Below are 23,899 nucleotides of genomic sequence, written 5' to 3'. Positions count from 1 at the left end.
CCCTAACATCACCTTCTCTGAGAAGCCTTCCTGCACACTTCCAGGCAGAGTTAGAGAATCACTCCTCTGCTGGAGCCCTTATGATACTGCCCGGTAATTACCTGATTTCATGGGTCTGCCTCTTTCCCCCTGGGCTCTGAGCTGCCCGCAGGTCCCTAGGCACAGCCCTGTTGGGAGTGTGAAGAAATATAAGAAGGAACAACTGGTCAGATCAGGCTCAGACGAGCTCAGAGCTGGACTGGGGAGAAGGCAATGCATAGGAGCAGTGTCCTGAGCTGAGCAGCCTGCAGAAGGGCTGGCTATGCCACTGGTTGATTGTGCCATGGGAGTGTGTGCAGATGTGTATCTGTGATGTAGGAGACTGTGGCCATCTTTTAAATTGAGCTCATGCAGGCAGCTCCTCCTCCCATCCTGAAGGCCGTCTCTTTGAGTCTCTGCCCAGCTGTCAGAATTCAAGGCCTGGATGGCCACGGCTCACACCAAGGCTGGGCCCCTGCAGTACAGCAGTGTGGAAATGGAAGAAAGGGAGGTTGCTGCTAGGATCAGCCTGAAGTGGTGGCTCAGACTTCACCAGTAGTCGCCTTTCCTGGTGAAATCTCCATGGCTCAATCGTCTGCTCACTGGCGCTGGCAACACCCAGGCATGATGAGACCCTTGGCTGGGGTCTGGGATGGGGGCAAGTGTCCAAGAAAGAGGGGCGCTGGACCCTGAAGGACCTGCTGTGTGGTTTGGCAATGCTGGTGTGTTTCAGGGCTGCTGGGAAGCGCCCTCAGGCCCCACATGCCTGTGTGATTCTGGCAGTTCTGCCAGTTCTGGCCCGTTCCTCTGGCTGTGTTTGGTCTGTCAAAATGAACATCTCTGGGAACATGTGTGCCCCTGGATCCTTAGCGGTCATCACAACACAGTGGGGTTGGGGGGTTCCAGCTCCCTACCCTGAGTAGGGTGGGATTGTGTGTGATGACCAGGTAGGGGTGGAGTGGGGACCAGAGACAGAGAAGGAGCTGAAATGGTGGGGAGAAAGCTCTCTTGCCCTCAGGTACTGCCCCCTCCCTGATCCTGCCCACACCCTGAGCCTTGCTTACCACCAACCAGTGTCATCAGGAACACCCACTTCCCTGCCAGGACACAGGCAGGGGCTCCAGCCCAGCCCCACCTGGGTTGGTTGTGGTTCTACCACCTGCTATCTGAGCACCCTTGGCCAAGGGACCTAGCCTATCTGGGGATGTTCCCATCTGCAAGATGGGCATGAAGTGCCTGTGTTGTGAATGTTTTATTTGAATTCACAAAGGAAATGTGTGCATGTGCCTCATCGATGGCTGGCACACAGTCAGCCCTACCCTGGGGAGGTACCAGGTAAGAGCACGGCTGTGATCTCACTGGCCCTTTGCAAAAGAGACATCTCGGGAGGCTTCCTGGAGGAAGTGTCTAGACAGTCACTGATGGCTACGTTGGCCAGTGGGCCTGTCTCTGGTATTGTGTGCCCTGGGTTTCCCGGCCAGCAGACACTATATATTCCAAGTTGGCTTGTTGCTGAGGAGAGAAGGAAAGGGAGTTAATGCATATAAACCCCCTACCAGGTGCCCGGCCCTGGTCTTTTCACACCACCCTGGTGAGGCACCAGAGAGGATCAGCATTCTGGCTGAGGCTACACAGCTAAGCAGGAAGGATTAGGAAGCCAGTGCCCTTGAAGGGACAGGCATTGCCAGGTGGAGCATCCTGCCCCACCTCGCTGCATCCCGAGAGCATTTGTATCTGCCTCCGGGGGATGGCTCTGTGGCTCACATCCCCCCTCCTCAGGCCTGGCACTGCAGCCTTCCCTGGCACTGGGGAAGAGCAAGGATTGCTCCGTACCCTTGAGTTGGACCTATTGTGGAGGCTGGCCTGTCTCTCCACTGCCCCTGATAGAGTCTGTTCTGGGATAGGACAGTGGCCTCTCCCAGCTTCCTGTCTGGTCACACCAAGGGAACAGTCAGTCCTGGACAGCAGTGTTGTGATGGGGTGGGCAGTGCCTGGATGAGGGAGTCCCAGCCTGGGAGTGAGGCCCACTGGAGGGGGCTCCTGCTTGCCTCTCACTGGCCGCACAGCATGGAGAATGACACCCCTGTCTGGATGTAGTGTGCTCGTGGTCAAGTGCAGTGGTTGGTGCCATTTTTCCATACCCACCTGCAGGGCACACAGCCGGTGCTTACTTCATGGGGGCTGCCATGAGGAAATAGTCCAGGCAACCCTGCAGAGACCCCTGGATGTCCCTACAGAGCCCAGGGCCTGAAAGAGGAAAAGGCTGCCCTGGGCTACCCCTGGGCTCCTGATTCCTTTGGTGATGCTTGCAGTGGGAAGGGGGAGGTGGAGTCTACTTTCCCCAAATGGTGGCAACTGCACTGTGGAGACGAAAGTCCCAGCTCCTCCATGTGTGACCCAGGCCCCACCTGCCATCTCCAGGCCCAGCTGCCTCCATGGCAGCCCCAGACAGTGGTGTGCATGTGGCCATGGCAACACCTCACTCCAGGCCTCTCAGGGGAGGCTCATCTGGCCAGTGGGATCCGGGTCACCTTGGACAGACTGGGCCTGCTGTGTGGCCTCACCGTGTAGCTTGAAATCCCCATGTGATCACTGGCTATCGCAGGGGGCCTCAGCTGTAGTTGGCACACCCCACAGGGCAACCTTGGTGCCAGGGAGGCTGGCATTCCTGGGACCTGAGCAAGCCACCTAGGGCCACCGGCATCTGATTACAGACTACTGTGACCTCAAACCCTGGCCGGCATCCTGCAGGCTCTGGGAACCTTCCCTGCCTGGAGTGTCCAGGGAGGACCGAGAAGTCAGGACAGAAGGCATCGCAGCTATTCTCTCAGCCTGTAGACACCCTGCATTTTGCTGAGCCACACTCAGCCTTCCAGAACTTGTATCCTTCAGCCCAGGTCTGCCCCCAGGAGCCATACAGAGGTGATGTTGTCCCAGAGCCTTCTCTTCACAACGCACCCATCCCGTGGCAGGATGTGAGTGTCATCCTGCTGCAGTCACAGACCGGAGCCCACAGGACCTGCCCTTGTCCAGAGGTGCATCAGTCTGGTCCCACTTCTCCTCTCTCGGGCACACATAGCAGCCCCTGCCTAGGCTAAAGCTATCTGTTAAGCCCTCCACATTTCATGCAGTTCCCATGCAGAGGCATCCACCTCTACAGGCAGGCTGTGAGTGAGAACGTCTTGAGGTTGTGACTTGTGACTTATTCCACAGTCTCCCTCCCATCGAGCTCAGTGGCTGGCACACAGACATGTGGCTGTCACTGATTCTGAAGGTACCTCTGAACACCTGCATGGCGCCAGTTCCATGCCAGGTGCTGAGCATGTAGAAGAGCCTCGGACATGCCCTGCTCCCAGGCAGGGCCTGGGAAGCTGGCAGATGCACCTGTCAGCTTGAGCCTGGAACACTGCATCCTAGGGGAGCAGAGAGAAGGGATCTTGAGCCAAGAGAAGGGGCTTCAGGGAGGGTGCCACCTGCTGGGCTGACAGGGATGAGAAGGAGTTTGCCACCCTGGTATAGGGTGCAGGAAGCCATTGGAGGCCAAGGATTGGTGTAGGCAAAAAGGCAGAAGCAGGTTCGTGGGATCTACATGAGCAGGGCAGTCACGTCTGCTGAAGCTAGACAACCAGACAGCGGAAGATTCCCTCCAGGCCCGGCACAGCGGCCTCCCAGGGGGAAGTTTGTGAAACCCAGATGTGAGGACATCTGGATGTCACCTGTTTGGGTCCTGGTTTGTACTTTACTGTAAGCCCAGTTTTTGTGCACTATTGAGCATGATCAGTAATTATCTCTGGTTTGCTCAGCCAACAGACAAATCATTTTCTCCCTGAAATAACCAATTCCAGCAGTGGCCTTTCACACGTCCAGCATCAATCCAGTGTGAAGATTGTGAGGGCCTCCCGGGCAATGCTAGGTTAGCCCTCAAAGTGTGGTTCTAACCCTCTAACAGCAGTTCTCCTTTCATGACTGCCTGCCATGTCTCTGGCACAGTTTTGGAGACTTTCATCCTCACGACAACCCTATGAAACAGACATTATTATGATCCCCATTCCACAGATGAGGAAACTAAGGCTCAGAGAGGTTACAGTGTGATTTGGCTGGGATTCTAACCCAGGTTTGTCTGATTCTAACACACTCTCTTTTCTTTGCACAATGTCAAATTATAGACTAAAGAATAAAAATGAAATCTTGGTAAATGTGGTTGCTGGTGACTTAGCTGTGGTTTTGCAGCTGCTTCACCATAAAGTCTGATTCATCTTTAATGAGTGAGTTTTGGAGTAGATTACCTCAAAATACACCTGCAGCTGCATAGAGGCCCCAGGTCAGCAGGCCTGACATAAGGGCCTGAGGTCACGTCGAGTGGATTCCGTGACTCTTGGTGGGCAGACTGGAGGACATGGGGGTGGGCCCTGGCCATGCCAGCCCAAGCCAGGGGCACCAAGCCCAATGCACGCCTGACTGTTGGGGCATCTGAGAAGGGTGGCTCTGTTAGCTCTAGGAGGAATTCCACAGAAGGAGAGTGAGGAGATATTCCAAGATTTTAGTTAGGGCTCACCAATTTCAAAACTCGCCTTGAATCCTGACCCTGCGGCCAAGCTGGTCACACCAGCAACCAACCATCCAACTGAAGCCAGAAATTCTCCACCTGTAGGACATCTTCTGATCCCTCTCTTTTTTACATATCCTGTTAGCTGTATGAGCTCTTTGCATTTTACCCATGGTATTTGTATTTTCATATTCTTTTTCATACATGTTTCTGGCATGTAGGCCTGTGCCCAGCCCCGAGGAGGCACTGGGGAAGCCGCAGTACAACTGTGTGGGCGGCCCGCTGTGCCCGTGCTCCAGCATGTCCAGTCGCGGGTGCAAGGTCCATTCCCCAGCGTGGGACTGGCGGGTGGGCACACGCACCAGCGTGGAGCTTTCACTCTGCATTCGCTGACTAATGCTTGAGAGTTCAGACTCTAATTCACAGATGACCAGGGGATGTCGGTGTAGCAAATAATAAGTGCAGGTTGTTCTAGAAAGTCTTTCCAGGAGATACAAGGACTGTCCATGTCGGTTTTGGGGTCTTGGTGGGGTTCCCTCTGTGTCCTCCTTCTTAGACGGCTGCCCATTTTCTCTGCAGGCCCCCCGCCCTCAGCGGCAGCCCTGTCATCTCTGACATCTCCTCGATCCGGCTTTCCCCGCACCCGGCTGGCCCTGGGGAGTCCCCATTCAACGCTCCCCACCCGTACGTGAACCCCCACATGGAACACTACCTCCGTTCTGTGCACAGCAGCCCCACGCTCTCCATGATCTCTGCGGCCAGGGGCCTCAGCCCCGCTGACGGTGAGTAGGGTATGGGGATGGGGAGGGGCAGCTAGGGCATTGGAGCAGGGCGCAGCCAGCCTCTCTCACACTAACACTGTCAACTCCCCCCAGCCTTGGTCCCTTTGAACGGTGACCAGGCTGGTGTTCTTCACACTACTTCCAAACAACAAGTTTTTTGGGTTTTATGCTCATTAAAGAGCCCTTGGTAAGCACTCTTTTGCATGCAAACCATATATGATCTATTGTAATAATAACGGTAAGGGTCTATCCTGGTAGGTCTTGTGTAGCTGAGAACCACTGGTTGTAACCAACCAAAGTCTGCAGAAGCTGTTGTTAGGAAAGGGGATGTTGTGTTGGGGTGTCTCATGCAGAAGGAAGGCAGAGTGGGCTGGCTGCTGCCTGCATCTCTGTTAGATCTGCCCCTTGCAGGTTAACACGGGAGACCTCCAAGTGGTGGCCCAGGCCCTGGGGCTCTGGGGATGAAGCTGTGGCATTGTGTCTCTCAGTTCAGATGTTTGAGAGAGAACGTTGATTGGCCCAGCTCAGAGATCAGATGGCCACCCCGGTGTGACTAATTTCAGCCAGAAGAGGGCAGGGTCACATGGTACAAATATGTCTTTATATGTATAAAGCAGATCTAAAGTTTTATACTTCTAGTCCCCACCCACCCCACCAACAGACACATGCAAACACATATTAGTAACCCAGTCATTTAGGGGCTAGTCCCACCCATGCTGTCTCCCTGGGAAGTGCACCCCCATCCATAGCATGGCATGGCCCCGTGCCGCCCCTGACAGTGCTGTTAGCCACTCGTCCCCATCCTTGAAAGCAACCAAGTGCATCTTCTCAGAATACACGAAGCTAAGACTTGACCTCTCAGGCTAGAGGACATTTGCAACTTGAACTTCAGAGCCCCATGGGCAGAGGCTCTAGGAAATATGGTCCCAGTGAGCGTCTTATCACTACCAGCATTCTCCCCGAGAGGAATGCATCCTCTTCCAACTGGTGGGTGTGACCATGAGTTGAAGCAGAGGCCTGGCTCTGAGAATGTGCAGGCTGGAATTCACGATGAAAAGGAGGCATCCAGTTTTCAAATGTGCAGAAAGACTCCCTGAAGCATTGACTCATCTTCCTGGCATGGAGGTTTGCACTTTGCCTGGTCCTCACCAAAGAGAAACCAAACAAGGCAAATAGTTGTAGCCAGGGGGCTGGAAAATGGCCAGCTGGAAGATGGTACCATTCTGAAATGGCCCCTCAAGGTCAGAACTCAGTCCTGAATTCTGCGTGCGTCCCCTGTGTGGCCTTGACCAAGCTGGGGTGCCCTGAGGCCTGTGCTGCCTCTGTGCCCGGCTGCTGTCTTGTGGACAGTGGGCCCAGCCCTGTCCGCATCACTCCTGAGGTCCCAGTGCTGGGATTACAGGCGTGAGCCACCGTGCCCAGCCCATGGTGGGCTGACCACGAGTGAGAGGACCACAGGTCAGGTTCCGGAGTCTGCCTGGCTCACGCTAACACTGTCAACTCCCCAGCCTTGTTTCCCTCGGACAGTGACCAGGCTGGCATTCCTTCATACTACTCGTGAACAACAGGTTGATGCTCACGCCTAGTATGGCAGCTGAGGGGTGCCCCCCAAAACACAGGTCCATCCTAATCCCCAAACCTGTGGGTATTCCCTGTGGGTATTCCCTCATCCCCTGCAAAGACCCCAAACCTGTGGGTCTTTGCAGATGTCATTAAGTTAGGTCTCTTAAGCTGAAGAGATCATCCCAGATTATCCACATATGCCCTAAATCCAATAACAGGTGTCCTTACAAGAGACACACAGAGAAGGCAGACACATTCATGCCCACCCAGGGACACACACAGAGTCACAGAGGAGAAGGCGATGTGAAGGAAGAGGCACAGATGGGAGTAATATGGCCACCAGCAGGAAGCCGGCAACCAACAGAAACTGGAAGAGGCGAGGACCCATCTTCCCCTTGAGCCTCTGGAGGGAGTGCAGCCCTGCCAGCACCTTGATTTCAGGTTTCTGGCCTCCAGAACTGTGAGAGAATAAAGTTCTGTTGTTTTAACAACAGTTAACACAAAGTTTATGCTGATCTGTTACAGCATTTACCCCGGGAAACTAATACACATGGTAACAGGGTTCCCAGGGAAGAGGCGGAAGGAACCTGGCTGCTCTCCCAGGGCCAGGGCCAGAGGGCCAGTAGAGATGTCTGTGGGAGGAAGGAACAGAGCACCCTCCTGGAGATGCTCAGGAACCAGGGACATTGTATTCCACTGACTGCAGTGTAGCCCGTGAAGAGCTGGGTGGGCTAGGCACAGTGGCTCATGCCTGTAATCGGATTTTTGGAGGCCAGGTGGGAGGATCGCTTGAACCCAGGAGTTCAAGCCTGCAGTGAGCTAGGATCACACCACTGCACTTCAGCCTGGGCAACAGAGTGAGATCCTGTCTCTAAAAAAAAATTTTAAAAAGGAGCTGGGGGTGGTGAGACAGAGCTGCCCCTGGAGGAGAGGCCTTCGACTGATGGAGCGCCATGCTATGCATGAGTTCAAGATAAACACTGAGGTAGCTCCTGGAACACCCACGTACCCATTTACAGCCCCACAACATAGCAGGGACCTGGCTAATTTGCATGGCCCTGAATCCCACAGGAAGTAGACCAGATACGCCAAGGCCTCATCAGCCCTTGGGCAGTGACCAAGGATGGCAGATTAGGCTCAAGAGCAGCTGGCAGGAAGTCTGAATTCGAGTCCTGTGTGCCCTGCTCGGTACCAGCCCCAGAGCCTGCCATGTGAGGTTAGGAAGCTCATCAGCGATCCGAGGCAGTGTTGGCCAGACCACGTGTGACTGGGGACAAATGGGATCTTCAGGGAAGGTTTTGAGGGAAGGTGGGCAGGCAGGAAGGCGTAGGGGAGGGAACTTTAGGCATGGACAGGGGAGGCAGAGGCCGTGGGCGATCAGCCTGGCTGGAGGCCTGGACTCTTGGGAGGTGCAGCAGGAGATGGCGAGAAGGAAGCAGAGGAGGACGGCAGCTTCCATGGCCCGGTCTCCTCTCTCTGCCAAGCGCATGAGAGAGCTCTTTTGAAATTTGTCGAGACTGCAACAGAGAGGCCATAGTGCACAGTGGTTAGGAGCTTGCTTCCTAGATTCAGACTGCCCTCTTTGCACACCTGTGGACCCTCGATGGGGGTGCTAGGTTTCCAAACTCCCGTTCGTTTCCTGACACCTTCCTGCTGAGGGCCAGCCTCCCTCAGATGCTCTGAATTTCATCCTCGCTGCCTCTTTCCCAAGCCCTGGGCAGGGCTGACCTTAGGGTTGAAGCAGACAGCCCCGAGGCTCTGCGCTGCAGGGATAAGGATGTGTGCAGGCCAGGAGCTTTATCTGGCCAGGCCTGGCGCCCCAGCAGCGATCTCAGCCTGAATGTTCAGGCACAGACTGACCCGGCCCAGCTGCGTGCCGCCGAAGTGCCTCTGTTTGCACCTTCTTTTAACTTGGAAGACTCTGCAGGACTATGGATCCTGTTGGCCTGGGGCTCCGGGATTCTGAGGAGCATGGAGGCAGAGGAGGGAGAGATTGTTTATGAATCTAATGAAATGGGGGAGTATGGAGGTCGGGGTCTGGCCTCCTTCAGCAGCAACACCGCAGCTCATGCTGGCCAAGCCCAGGCCCAGCACAGTGCAAACAGTGGGGCAGTGGGGGAAAGTGCCGAGGAGAGAACCCCCCACACCAGGTGTGCATTTCTCTCTGCTTTTTTTTTTTTTTTTGGCAGGAGAAGGCGCAGCCAGTGCCAGGTTCTGACAGCTTCTTTCTCTCCCCTCTGCCCACAGTGGCCCAGGAGCACCTTAAGGAGAGGGGACTGTTTGGCCTTCCTGCTCCAGGCACCACCCCCTCAGACTATTACCACCAGATGACCCTCGTGGCAGGCCACCCCGCGCCCTACGGGGACCTGCTGATGCAGAGCGGGGGGGCTGCCAGCACACCCCATCTCCATGACTACCTCAACCCAGTGGACGGTGAGTGCCGGCCCCAAGGGGCTGAGGATGGGGCTAGGGGATCTCCTCTTGAGGCTGAGAAGCTCACTCACTGTTTCTTTTGGGGACAAGGGCCCTTAAGGAGAGGTTGGGCTCTACCCCGATGCCTTCCAGGGTGGCTGTCCACAGGCACTGAATCTTTGGACAACACTTACTGAGTCACCATGGGTCAGGAGGCATTGTAAGCATCGCAGACACCACAGCAAACGAAGCTGGAACTTACAGTGCGATGGGGAGAAACAGATGCTAAGCAGCTCTAGGAATTACATATGAAAGTAGCCAATTACAAATGGACCGGGGAAACAAAGCAGGGGCGGGGGAGCGAGCACTGGGTGAGTGGGGTGCAGTTTGGAATGGGGAAGTCAGAGGAAGCCTCACTGGGAAGTTGAAATCCGGGGAGCGAGTGCTCCAGGCAGAGGAAACTGCAGTGCAAAGGGCCTGAGGCAGCAGTGGGCCCACCGAGCTCAAGACACAGCCAGGAGGCCAGTGCTGGCAGTGAGGGGTGGGAGTGGGGGTGAGGCCAGAATTTCCAGGCGGGGTCTTGCCAGCCAGTGCACCTCGGAAGAGACTGGCTTTCACTGGAGATGAGGCTGGGCAGAGGAGAAAAGAGAGCTGACTGTCGCACAGAAGGAGTCTCCTTCCGTGCTGATGTGAGAATTGATTTGGGGGCAAGATGGGCGCAGGAGGTCCAGCTGGTAGAGGTGGGAAGAAGGGGCCGGGTCTCAGGAAGACCGTGAAGGTAGAACCACAGGATGTGCTCCCAGCTAGAATATAGAGTTGAGAGAAAGAAGGAGTTGAAGTTGATCGCAGGGTCTCGGGCCTGAGCATTTGAAGGATGGAGTAGTAAATGAGCTGGGAGGCTATAGGTGGGGCCCTCTTAGAAGGTAGGGAAGTCAGGTATCCTGGGTAGATGAAGCTTTTGGTGCCTGTTAGACACCAAGTCCTTCCCACCCACCAAATGCCATCCTCACAGCTGCTTTCACAGGGACACCTGTGACCCTCTGACCACGAGCCTGGGGTCAGCAAGGAGCCCGTGTCAAGGAATAGTGGAGGGGGTGGAAGGCTCAGCACCCCCTCTCATCCCCCAGTCAGTGCCACTCCACCTGCAGGTGCTGGAGCCCTGGCCAGCGGCACACAGGGAGGCAGGGCAGCCAGTAGAGCTGGAAGCCACCACAGGGGACAGGCAGGCACCTCCTGCAGAGCCAGCCTCCCGTAGCCCTGCCTGGGGCGGCGTTTTCACTCCCTGATAGCCCACGGCGGGGAGACAGATGCCTGCAGGAAGACCATCCTGCAGGGGCAGCCCTGGTGCCTGCAGGGCTGTGCAGCCTGTAGCAGGTTGGGGTGGGCTGGTGGGAAATCACGTGGGACCAGGCAACGCCATGAGACTCAGGGTGGGCTGCTGCCTTGGTCACCCAGACCCTCCCTCAGGGCTGTGTTCCAGGGGAGCCCTTCACTTCCCTAAGGCCTGGCTGACATCTCCCTCCTCCAGGAAGTCTCTCTGGAAGCCTCCTCCTTTCCTTTCCCCTGCCCGCCTCAGTCACTGGGACAGCTCCCTCCTCTGGCTGCTACTTCACTCTGCCTGGCCCACCTCATACTTACAGCAACCACCTCACGTGGCTCCTCAGCTATCTTGAACATCTCCTGCTTCCCAAGAAGAGTTTTGCTGAGAAGAGGGCGGCCGACCTCCGAGGCTGGCCCCTCATGGATGTGGTCCTCGCCAGGCCCTGGTGGGAGGCCATAACATGCCTCAGTGATGCCACCAGAATTTGGTCCCTGTGTCTGTCCCGTTCTTCCTTGCCTTTCCCAGCATGGTGTTTAGTCCAGAATTAAGCACACCATCCAGATGTTCAACAACACCTGTCAGCTCTGTAGGACATTGACGTCCCTCTGAGTACACACACATCCATGTGTTCTGTTCCCCTCTCCTCTCAGCAGCACTACACGGTGCTCCCACGAGCCACAGTGAGGTGTCAGAGGTGCTGAGAGAAAGTTGTGTGCTAGACACGCTCCTTGCCAATATTAGAAACCAAACAGCAGCAACCGAGTGCATGAAGGACCATGTGCAAATTGCCACACCCAAATGTCAGCTTCCTCCAGGCAGGACTCTTCTTCCAAGGGCCAGAGGGCGGCACCAGGCCAACAGGAAAGTGGACGAGGCAGAGAAACCATGGCCGAGAGAGGTAAGATGAGGCAGGTGTCCCCACAGGGCAGGAAGGGCTAAGCCAGGCAGCCGGGAGTCATCCAGTGATTTGCAGCATGAGCGTCTGCTGTGTGTGTGTGAGTGTGTGTGTGTGTGCACACGTGAGAGACAGTGAATTGGAATGCAGATTGCCTCTGTTCTGTGCTTTTACACACATTCTTCCATGTAACTCCCTTAGCCACCTTCTGAGGCTAGAAATATGCTCCTTACTTTAAGATGAGCAAATGGGCTCCCAGCATCTAGTGGCTTGACCCAGGCCTTGCTCTGTTTGTTACCAGCACCATCTGCCCTTCCCTGGGGTGCAGTTTTCAGCAGCACATGCACCTGACCAACCATGAGCCCTGGCCCCAGGGAGGGCCAGCGAGGCCAGGTGGACTTGAGCTCAGCCCAGAGCAGCTGGGCCAGAGCCAGAGGCGAGAAGCAGTACAGCGAGTTCCAGGGCAGGCCTGCGTCAGGCCTGGCTGCACGGTGTCCTCTCTGTGGTAGCTGGGCTCAGAGGTGGTGACAGGACTGAAGGGGTGTGGAGTGGCAATCCCAAGCCCTGTGAGCTGTGTGGATTAAACACATTGACTGAGATGGCACATGTGAGCCTGGCCCAGTGCCTGGCATCTAGCAGGTGCTGGAATAATGCTGGTGCAGGTCTCTTTCCACCAGTATATCTTTCCCTCTTTAAATCCACTCCCTCTTGCAGGATTCTGTATCTTCATTGTAGGCAGCTCTGTGCACCTGCTGCCTAAGCCCAGGCCCCAGATTCTCCCAGACCTTTTCCTTGCCATCTCCCATCCATCCCATCCTGTCCCTCAGGCCTCCAAGAGTGGCGTGTCACCCCTCCCGGGCCAGACAGTGACATATCGCCCTCATAGCCCTGCTCCATGGCTGCTGCTCATCCAGCATCCCCATCTTTATCCTCTCTGCCATCCTGAGATCAGCCCCTGCCACTTCTAGCCCCCTCAGGATAAAATTCAGACTTTAGAACCCCCATCCAGAGGCCTTCCTCTCCAGCTCGTCTCTCTCCACTGCACACTGGTCTTGCCATGCACTGCCCCACCTGCAGGTCCCCAGATACCTCCGTGAGCTCATTCCTGCACAGAGTCCTGTGCACGGTGCCCTAGGCCTTCTCCTGAGACCCCACAAGAATCCAGCCCCAGGCCTTTCAAGCCACCAACTAGCTCCACTGCACTAACGGGACCCAAGGCGCCCCCAACTGGAACTGGCTGGGACTTCTCCGTACATATGGCCAGATGGCCCGCCCTGTCAGGTCTGGGAGCACATCTGGCAAGGAGCAGGTCCTCTGTGTTGGGTGAGTGAGTGAATGAGTGAATGGCACTTAGAAAAGACCCTGGAATGGAAAGATGCGCTCCAGCTAAGGAAGGAGGCACTCGAGGAACGTAGCTGTTGGCTCACAGGGGACTGAAAGGGGCTGGGGAGCGACTTTGCCTTCCGGGCACTCAGCATTTGGCAGCCCTTGGGGCTGAGCATCTCTGGGAAGCAGCAGAGGAGCGTAGAGGTGAGCTCAGCAGTGGGCGCGAGAGCTCCCAGCCCTCCAGCAGCTGCTGGTTAACTCATCACACCCCACCCGCCGTGCCTTCTCCACCTCCGCCTTGGGAACACATCTGGCTTCAGGACGTGGGGGTAGCGGGGAAGCATCACCAGATTCCAGAGTCGGCCTGAGCAGGGATATCAGTTTCTCCAGCTCCAGTATGGGGTGGGGGTGGGGGCATTTTTCTTATCCAAGGATTTCAGAAGCAGATAACTTCTTTCCCTTTGTTCCCAGTCAGTTACAATCCAAGAAAATCAGAGTAGTCCAGGATTATCTCCTGTTTTTATTGCTACTTAATACATTTTTTCCAAAACCAGTTTCAACTAGAACCAGAACCTTCACTTCACCTTTTAAAAATGCTTTCCGCACTTCCACTTAGCTCCGAGGCCTGCGTGGACGGTTACTCACGTATGTCTCTAAGAGACACTGAACACAACACCAGGGCTCTCAGCCAGGTGGCTGAGGCTGGACCTGTCTCTGGGGTGTCCCCCGGCCCCTCCCCTCCCGTGAACCATGGGAGTCGAGGAGGTGTTTTCGGTGGTTGCCTGCTCCATGGGTCTGTGCCGGTCCCTCCCGGAAAGCTCCAGACCACACAGCAGAGAATGTGAATGAGCGTTTCCACTAGGTTTCTTTTTGCTCAAATCCTCACTGAGAAAATTGTGTGGGCCATCCCTGGCGCCAGCAGTGCAGTTCAGGAGACCTGTGGAAGGGGCCTGGCTCTCTCTGAGGAATATGTGTTCACACCAGGAAGCCCCCATACACATCATCTTGAGCATGTGAGCTCTGTGCAGGTGCCAGGGGGCCTGGAGAGCTCATGGACAGCCAAGGAGAACAGGCCTTCTCTCTCTGCCTTTCTCTGTCTCTGTGTCTCATGCACACACACTGGTTGATTCGGCAGGTGTTTATTGGGCACCTTCTATTTACCAGGCCCGGTTCTAGGTCTAGGGATGCAACGCATCATGAGCAGCACGCAGGCCCTGCCTTCCTGGTGCCTGAGCTCCAGCGCAGCCCTGTGTGAGTTCCTGGGCAGGACCCAGAATGCCTGTCCCGACCTGACGCCCCTCCTACCCCAGCCTCCTTTCTCAGCACCTTCATTCATGGTCCCAGAGGAGGGAGCACTGTAGGGGAGAGAACTTTCCGGAGGTTTTGAATGTCCAGCCAAGGCTTGGAGAGGGCTCTGCCAGGCAAGAGGGCGAGCAGGGAGAGGTGGGTGGGAACTCCATGTGGGTCCTCATCCTGCAGGGCCTTGTCCCCAGTACACCCGTTTGCAAACCACCAGCCCAATTTTTACCTTAGCTGAGTGCCACGTGCACAATTGTGTATTTAATAATATTTTTTAACAGACTTACCTTTTGGGGTTAAATAAATGGTTCTTAAAATGGAACTTTGTATTTTTTCCTGAAATGGAAAACCTAATCCCTGTCTGAAGAGGATGTTCCTGTCTCTGTCTCCACCAAACCTAAAATAACCTCATCTGGGCCATGTGTGGCCCTACATTTGGGAACACACTGCAGTGGTGCAAGAAAGGCCAGAAGCTAGAGAGGTCTCTACGGGGCTCTTGGGGGATTGGAAAGCCAAGCCCTGTGTTCCTCCCAGGGCACTGAGGCCAGGGTGCCAGCAGGACAGAGGGATTTTCCAGGCTCTGATGAAAACCCACCCTTCCTGGTCTCCCGGTGGTGGGTGAAGGCGCATTTCCTCTTGTTCTTAAAGGGGTCCTGATTTACAACAGGAAGACAGGAGGGCTGCTGCATGGGAAGGTGATAGAGAACCAGTCAGGGAACCAAGGTCATCATTCTGCTGAGCGGCTCCCTGGAGAGCAGGGAATTCACTGGTTGTCACCCGGGCCCTAAAATGGAATTTTCTCATGTTATGCTGTTGAATATTGGTGATTTAACGACAGAACAGCCACCCCCTCCCCGCTCCACCACATTGAGAAGATTGAGATGTTTCCGATTGAAATGTTATCTGTTTACAGCTCATACTTCCTCCAAGCCGTGCATTTTATTGTCATATTGACACTAATTTGGCTCGGATGTCACCTCCATTCTGACGCCTGTTCTTTATGCTGCCTGTGGATCCGGGGGGTTTTCAGAAACCAATTACATTGATCAAACCCAGAGAGGCAGGAAGAGCTGGTGGAGGGGCTGCCAGAGGCCCAAGTCAGGCAGGGATCCCTTGCCGAGACAGGAAGGGGAACCAGGGCAAAGGAAGCCACACTGCAGGTCCCTGCGTGAGGTGGTGGAGCTGCTGTGTACAGGCACGGGCTAAGCGGTGTCTATGGGTCATCTGGTAAACCCACACAGACTGTCCCGCCACATCAGCTTCACAAAGCCGCTTCACAGGTGAGGAGCCTGCGGCACAGCCTGTTTCTCTGTGTTCATCACTTAGCTAGACCGTGGTCCTGGCAACTCTGAGCCTCTCTGCTCCATGGCCCAGGCTCTTGCTACTCCCCCATCAGAGGGGGTGAGAGGGCTGTGGGCAGTTAGGTGTGGGAGCATTAAGGTCCTCAGGCCAGATTTCCTTAGAGCATCTCCTCGGCAAGCCAGACAATATCTGGGTGAGGGAGTTGGGCTATGCAGGGAACACATCTTAGCCAGTGAGGATTCAGGGTACCCGAGCCCCACCACCAGGCTGCGTCCTGCTGGCCTTGTAATTTTTCCTGAAATGGAAAACCTAATCCCTGTCTGAGGAGGATGTTCCTGTCTCTGTCTCCATCAAACCTAAAATCACCCAGCCCCGGGCTGAGGATGGCATCTGGCACAGAGAAGCCTCCTGGGACCCAGTGCCAGGATGATGCTCTTTCCTCCTGCCCCTCAGCCCAGGCTCCTGGGCACACAGGCCTTGGGGAGATCCCCAGCCCCGACTCCATGGAAGTCCACCCACAGGTATAGATGATATGTTGGCTATCAGCCCATAGCACCCCTGGGATGGGTGCTGGTAGCCTATCTTCTGCGTGAGACAACCAGTGATTGGCTCAAAGCTACCCAGTTCAGAGTGTGCAAGCAGGGTTGGAACCTGGGTCTGCCTGAGTCCAGGGCCTGTTCTTGCATCTCCTGCCCTTCCCACTGCCTCAGGGAAAACAATGATCTCCCTCCTGAGCACCTTGAGATTCTCTAGAATAATCCTGCTTAGATGGCACCTTGCAAATCCTGCCTAGTGCCTGGGAGTACTGTCTTCATCTCTCTCCTACACGGTGAGCTCCATGAGGACAGGGTCAGAGGCATCCCTGCCCGGAGTCCCCATGATATCCAATCAATGCCTGGTGTGCTCTCAGCACTACATGAGGGGCTGATGGATCAATGAATAAACGTGAATGAGCAAGAGAAAGAGCTAGTGGGTGAAGCAAGGTCCAGAGGCAGGTGGTGTCGGCGTCCGCCCAGGTGAGGGTGGGCAGGTGGCCAGTCACCCGTAGCCGACCGGCATTAAAACAGGCGCCTCCATAGATGAATACTCCATGTTCCCGGTTATAAATCACAGGAGAAACCACGGGAAATGAGTGCCAGGCTTTTCTTTCTATTTAGTAATTTATCAAGAGAAGGGCGCATTAATAAACATATTTCCCATGAGAGGCGGGGATAACAGAGATGAATATCACTGTCAGATTTGGCCTGTTTCCTCTTGTTAGGGGCACATGAGAGGGTGGGAATCCAAATATTAGCAGCAGATTCTTTTTTAAAAAATGTGTTACGAAGATGTGTGTGTTTCTTACTTTATATCATGTTAGATGGTTTTTCCCCTCACATTACCACATTTGCCACTCAGTTTGTAAGTAATAGGAGCCTTTCAGAGAATTCACTTCTGCATCTTTCTTTGAGTTTCCTTTGAAGTGAGGATTGACAAGGAGTGGACTCAGTAAATAAGAACCCAGAAGCTGAGAGGACGCCGAATGCAAGCCGATGAGTGGATGTCTAATGACAGCTGTGTTGCTGCGTGGCCCAATCATCTTTCCTAGACTTGCTGCCCTTCACTCTTCACTCCATTATTGACTGGAGGCTCACCCTGCCCCTTGGAACAGTCCTCCTAGCCCTTGAAGAAGCCACATTCATTAGCAATTTCATTTTGGAATGCCCGCTGGGTTTTAGGCACTGTTCTTGGCATTCTATGTGTGTCTTCACAACAGCCCTGCAAAGCAAGCCACACTGCCCTGATTGTACAGATGGGGAAAGAGAGGCTCAGGAAAGCTAAGAAAATGTGCTCCAAGGAAGCCACAAAGTGACAGGCTTGACAGGGACAGTGGCAGAGGCTGTGTGCCTCTGCATCGTGTGTGTGTGTGTGTGCGTGTGTGCTCGCGTCCACCTGGGGTGTGACTGTCCACCTGGAGGGTGTGTGTGTATCCACCTGGGGGGTGTGTGTGTGTCTCCACCTGGGGTGTGTGTGTGTGTCCACCTGGGGTGTGTGTGTGTGTCTCCACCTGGGGTGTGTGTGTGTGTGTCCACCTGGGGTGTGTGTGTGTGTCTCTACCTGGGGGGGGTGTGTGTGTGTGTGTCCACCTGGGGTGTGTGTGTGTGTCCACCTGGGGTGTGTGTGTGTGTGTCTACCTGGGGTGTGTCTGTCTACCTGGGGTGTGTGTGTGTGCCTCCACCTGGGGTGTATGTGTGTGTGTGTCCACCTGGGGTGTGTGTGTGTGTGTGTCTACCTGGGTGTGTGTGTGTGTGTCCACCTGGGGTGTGTGTGTGTGTGTCCACCTGGGTGTGTGTGTGTGTGTGTGTCCACCTGGGGTGTGTGTGTGTGTGTGTGTCCACCTGGGGTGAGTGTGTGTCTGTCCACCTGGAGTGTGTGTGTATGTGTCCACTTGGGGGGGTGTGTGTGTCTCTCCACCTGGGGTGTGTGTGTGTGTGTGTGTGTGTGTCCACCTGGGAGGGGTGTGTGTGTCCACCTGAGTGTGTGTGTGTGTCCAAGTGAGGTGTGTGTGTGTCCACCTGGGGCCCCCTCCCATGCAGGGGGACCTCCCTGTGCCTCCCTGCAGTCATACTCCCTGCCCCCTGAGACACCTCTCCTCCTCTGCACCCTGGGCATAGGCCCTGTGGCAGGTGGTTTTGGTGTCCCTGTACCTTGGGCAAGTTACTTAGTGTCCTTTGTTTTGTCTTCTGTAAAATGAGCATAACAGCCTCTTCTTTATGGGACAGTCATGAAGATTAAATTACTTAACACTTTAAAGTTTGGAGGAGTCCTAGCACGTGTGATGGTAGCATTGAGTAAGTGCTGTCTTTAGGTGACTGTGAATCTGTTCTTTCTCAACACGTCCTGTCTGTGCCGTGGGTCAGCCCTTGGCACCTCCCACTGGGCTCATGGCTGTGCCAGCTGCATTCGAGTGTTGGGGATGGTCAGGTGGGAAAAAGGATTTGGGTCCCTAATGCATGGTGAGAAAGACAGGAGCAAGCAGATAACCACGCAGTGGAAGAAAGCTCACCCCCACCCTTGTTTGGAGAGAGAGGCCTGAGCGTAGGGAAGATCTGCCCAACTCCAGGAGGTCAGGGAAGGCATCCCAAGGGAGGTGGTGACTCGGCTGAGATCTGAGCAGGCAGAGGAGGCTGCACGTGCAAGTCCCTGAGCAGGTGATATGGAGGAGGGGCTGGAAGGAGACCTGGTGGCTGGAGTGAGGGGATTCCACAGGGCCACCGCCTAGGCCCTCTTTGTAACAGCAGTGGGGATTTTTGGAAAGTTTTGGGGAGAGGGCAGGGACATGATCCTATTTCCAAGTTGAAAATCTGTCTTTGCAGTGAGCACTGTGGATTGGACAGCTGTTAGCTGAGGGCCCCAGAATGATCCAAGCAAGTGGTGGACTGGGAGTGGAGTTTGAAAGGAGAGATTTTGAGAGGCATTCAAAAGCCCACACATAAGTGGGTTCCATTGTGGTGGAGTGGAGGAGGGAAGGCCGACTCCCGGATCTCTCGCTTTGCCACTGAGCAAGTGGCAGGCACGTGCTGTAGGAAGAGCTGGTCCAGGCACAGGGCAGGAGTGTGGGGCTGGCTGTGCCGAACTGGAGCTGCCTTGCAGACAGGAGGAGAGGACGAGGAGGCAGCTGGCTCTGAGAAGGCTCACTCTTCAGAGTCACTGAAAGTGGGATGTCGAAAACTGTTTGTGGGATGAGACATCCTCCTGGCCCTGGGCCTCTGCTGACCTCTCTGAAGATGGACAGAGAGGACACAGAGTCCTTAGAAAGTCCAGACACCAGGGCTTCTTTGGACCTGGGTTCAAATCCTGCCTCTGTAGCTCTGTGACCTTGAGCAAGTCACTGACCTCTCAAGCATAGTTGCTTTGCTGCCTATCTGGTTTGCTTGGAGGATGGTGGTAGCTGTTAAATGAGTCAGTGGGTCTAAGCATCACTAAACGGTGGTTGTCACTGGGTCATTATTTGCGTAAGAATTCAGAAGCAGGCATTTATCCAGATACTGCGTCAGAGGAGCACACTCCAGCCAGGATGCAGATGCTGCAAACATAGGGCCACACTCCAGCCAGGATACAGATGCTGCAACAGAGGGGCACACTCTAGCCAGGATGCAGATGCTGCAGCAGAGGGGCACACTCCAGCCAGGATGCAGATGCTGCAGCAGAGGAGCACACTCCAGCCAGGATGCAGATGCTGCAACAGAGGGGCACACTCCAGCCAGGATGCAGATGCTGCATCAGAGGAGCACACTCCAGCCAGGATGCAGATGCTGCATCAGAAGGGCACACTCTAGCCAGGATGCAGATACTGCATCAGGAGCACACTCCAGCCAGGATGCAGATACTGCGTCAGAGGCGCACACTCCAGCCAGGATACAGATGCTGCATTAGAGGAACACACTCCAGCCAGAGTGCCGACACTGCAAGCAGAGGGGCACACTCCAGCCAGGGTGCCCCTGTTTGCCATCCAGGATCCCTATTTAGAGTGGGTGATCACATTTGCAGTGCAGCCTCACAGCTGGTTGAGGAGTAGCCTGCTCCATGGGCCTCCCTGCCTCTTTCTGTCCTCAGGCAGGTGGCCTAGGATCCTTCTTGCTGTTAAGAGAAAGGAGGAGTTGTCTAAGTGAGTTACCTGCTCTGCCCTGGCCCCTCTGTGGGGTCAGAGCAAGTGGGCATCCCCAGAAGCAACTATGGGGCGTCTTCTGTGTACCCACTGTAGCTCTGCTTACTAAAATATCTGTAAGCCCCAGTCTTCATAGCCCAATAGAGTAAACAGCGAAAGCAGAAAGTTTAGCTGACAAGGATGTCAAAAGAAAAGAATGCTCTGATTAACTCAACTTTTTTTTTCAACTGGGAGCTTTCCTAACATCACTTAACTGGGTCACATGAGCATCTCAACTGTAGCCACTCTGGAGTGCCCAGGCCACCTCCCCATCCATCATCCCACTGGGTCACAGCAACCCCAAAGCTGGCAAGGACTTGTTTTATGCTGGTGTCATTGATGAAGACCCCAAGTCTGTGACAGGTAAAACAATTTGCCCCAAGTCATGCAGCTGACTTATGGCTCCAGCCCAGGGTACCCGGTGTGCAGCCCCCACTTCACCCCATTGCAGGCCACTGTTCCAGTCCAGGTCTCCATCCCTCTACCCAGGGTCCCTTCATCCCAGGCTGCTGGCTGTCTACTCCCCTCTGTGGCCTCAGAGTCCCCTCATCCCATGAAAGAGGCGGTTAGGAGAGAAAACCCTGGAAGCCCCTTTCGGCCCAACAGTCCTGGATGTCCTCTGTCCTCTCCATGCCTTGGAGAGGTGCTTCTCCTGGTGGCCTGGCAGGAAAGAGCCTCTCCAGGGATCCCTAGGTCTCCTCAGGGTTGCAGCCAAGTGTGGGGCTGGGCCAGGCATGGTTGCCCTGGGGGGCCAGCATGGATCCCAGGGCGTGCGGCTTGTTCAGTAGGTGGGTGTGGGCTCTGCCCTCACACAGCCTTCTCGGGGACTGGCAGGTATGGAGTGGGGGGGCTCAGAGGCTCGTAGGCCATCACCCCCTGCCCTTGGTGCTCCTGCAGCTGTGGAGACATAAGGAACTGCCATGTGCATGTTTCAGAGTGACCCTAAGGTCAGTGGTCAAAGCCATCAGGAAAGCTTCGGGAGCACCCGCCAAGAGGCTGTGTGGACTGTGAGCAGGAGGCCCATGGAGCCAGACCCTGCAGTCAGGGGAGCCTGCCTGGAGGAGGGGGTACCCAGGAGGGGTCTCAGCAGGTCTGAGCAGGCAGAAGGGAGGAAAGCAGTTATCATAAGCCCGGGAACAGCCGAGCACAGACATGAGTGTGCTTGAGCAACCCCCAGCATCATTTATGGGCGACACTACCAGCCCATGGGGAACCCGGAGGCCTGGAAAGGATGGGTGGGCAGGAGCCAGTGGGACATGAGAAGAGGCTGCTCCATGCAGGTGTCCAGAAAGTCAAGGACAGGCTCAAGCATTTACTGTGCCCTACCATGGGCCAGGTGCTTCTCACGCTTCGCCTAATTTACACCTCGTGCCAGCCCTGGTGGTCAGCACTATCAGAGCCCTTTAAAAAGAGGAGACTGGCTCTGGGGGATCTGGACAGGGCAGGAAGCTTGGCTTGTAGAGAGTCATCCAGCAGTGTTGTCAGACCATTTCTAGGCCACCGTTTGTTCAGGTCAGAGACCTAGAATCCTGATGGGGGCACCGTGAGGGGGAGCAGTCTGGAACCACAGTGGAAGAGCCTTTGGTCCTAGGGTGCAGGGTACTCTTGTCTGGGGCAAGCCCTCTTCCCTTCCACAGTTATGTAGGTGTGCGACAGCAGCTGGTGAGGACTGAGGGCATAGCCATGTGTCCACACATATGTGTGCATATGCATGTGTACACATGTCTGCGTGTGGGTGCACACAAGTGTTTGCATGCATGGGTGGTGTGTGCACCTGCGTACATGTGTGCCTGCATGCATGTGGTGCGCACATTCAAAGCAACAGCTTCCCAGAGCCTCAGGCGACTTTAGAACTGAGGACTTCAGTATGCAGGAGCACCTGCCTGTGTCAGGATGCCTCTCGCTGCCATGTCCTCGTGTCCTCTCTGCCCTGTTACAGCAGGCTGCCCAGCAGGCTCTGGAGAGAGAGCCAAAGGCCCAGACATCTCGAAGAGTCTGGGGGGCGCCATCCAGGCCTCTGCTTGGCAAATGCCCTATCAGGGGACACTTTAGTGGTGATTTCAGGTACAACGTGACCCGTGACCTTGGAGCACTTCCATTCACTCTCTTCCCCATGGGATTCTCCATAGCAGTGGGAACAGGTGAGCTTCTGTCACACACAATAGCATGGAGAAATCTTACAAACTGACCATGTGGATGAAGGAGGCCAGATATGAAAGAGTGTTTAAAAATTCCATTTACACAAAGCTCAAAAGTAGGCAACACTAAGCTGTGTGTTAGAAGCCAGGATAGCGGCTGCCCTTGGGCTGGAAGATGGAGGGGGCCTGTGGACACTGGCCAAGCCCTGTTTCTTGACCTGGGGCTGGCTTCCCAGGTGGGCTCACTTGGTGAGAGGCCACTGAACTGCTCACTTATGATTCGTGCACACTCCTGTCATGAGGTAAGCATTGCTGGATTCCAGCCCTGGTCTCTGCACCCAGTGGTAAATACACTATGCTCAGTGCTCATATTCATTCACCCGAACACCTTACATGCACTTCTACAGTCCTCACCACACCCAGCGCTGCTCAATCCATTTTACAGATCAACAAACTGAGGCCGAGAGGTGACATCCTTTGCCCAAGAGCCCACAGCTGGAAAGTCGGCAGAGCTAGGATTCCCATTAGACCATCCTCACAGGCTCTTCCTGTCCCCCACCCACCTGTCACCCCCTCCTCCATCCCCAGTGATGCTGACCTGTCTTGTGTTGACTATCCCACAGTGTCCCGTTTCTCCAGCCCGCGAGTGACGCCCCGCCTGAGCCGCAAGCGGGCACTGTCCATCTCCCCACTCTCAGATGCCAGCCTGGACCTGCAGCGGATGATCCGCACCTCACCCAACTCGCTAGTGGCTTACATCAACAACTCCCGAAGCAGCTCGGCGGCCAGCGGTTCCTACGGGCATCTGTCAGCAGGTGCCCTCAGGTGAGCCCCCCTGCAAGCAGAGAGCTGAGGACCAGAGCTGGGCTGAGGGCCTGGTGGGGAGAGGCTGGCTTTTCAGTGGGCGCTTTTGACCTGAGGAGAAAGACAGGATTTATGGCATTTGTGAATCCACATACTTGGACCTTTTTTATGAATTCAAAACCAATAATGATCAAATTGAAATGAGCCCATATCTGAGTACATCTTCATGGACCAGGCCTGTCATGAATGACTCAAGTGTGAAATCAAAGGTGTTTGAGGTCGAAGATGGTTTTCCTAGTATTTCACTGAATTTGGTGGAGCAGCCAAGTATTGGCCAACCTTGGAGACCACACAAAATGTGACATTGACATGGCCCATGCTCTCAGCAAGCCTCTGGGCTGGCAGCAGGCCTCCCTCTGTAGCCGCATGGTGGCATACCCAAGCCTTACTGACACCAGCCACCCTTCTCCCTTCTGTGCGGCTCTAGTTTGTCTGAGGACTCAGACCCCAGCCAGCTTGACTGAAACTCACATGCCTCTCCAGCACCTCCGGAAGAGGCCAGGAGGTGTTAGGAATGTCAGGAGAGTTTGTCCCAACGACCTGGAGATGGAAGGAATAACAAGTGTATTTTGTTATCTTTTGCTGCCTAACAAATTGCTCCAACACATAGCAGTTTAAAACCACAAGCAATTGTTATCTCACCCCATTTCTGAGGGTCAGGAATTTGAGACAGGCTGAGCTCCGGCTCTCTCAGGTGGCCACAGTCAAGCTGTCAGCCAGTGCTTCATCCCGCTGAAGGCTCGACT

General features: G+C 55.1%; 1 protein-coding gene across 15 annotated transcripts in view; it reads left to right on the top strand.

Moving 5' to 3' along the window:
- Positions 1-23,899, top strand: part of GLI2 (GLI family zinc finger 2) — a 257,249-nt gene that overhangs the window by 210,625 nt on the left and 22,725 nt on the right. For all 15 annotated transcript variants that reach the window (XM_063647347.1, XM_063647349.1, XM_054478859.2 and 12 more), the window contains 3 exons: positions 5,144-5,346; positions 9,157-9,342; positions 22,913-23,114. In XM_063647347.1, the coding sequence (XP_063503417.1) occupies positions 5,144-5,346; positions 9,157-9,342; positions 22,913-23,114 (591 nt within the window). The remainder of the gene's footprint in view (positions 1-5,143; positions 5,347-9,156; positions 9,343-22,912; positions 23,115-23,899) is intronic.

Source organism: Pongo pygmaeus, chromosome 11 (genome assembly GCF_028885625.2).
Source record: "Pongo pygmaeus isolate AG05252 chromosome 11, NHGRI_mPonPyg2-v2.0_pri, whole genome shotgun sequence".
Classification (NCBI taxonomy): domain Eukaryota; kingdom Metazoa; phylum Chordata; class Mammalia; order Primates; family Hominidae; genus Pongo; species Pongo pygmaeus.
The sequence above is the reverse complement of the archived record's forward strand: the minus strand, read 5'-3'. Positions and strand labels throughout refer to the sequence as shown.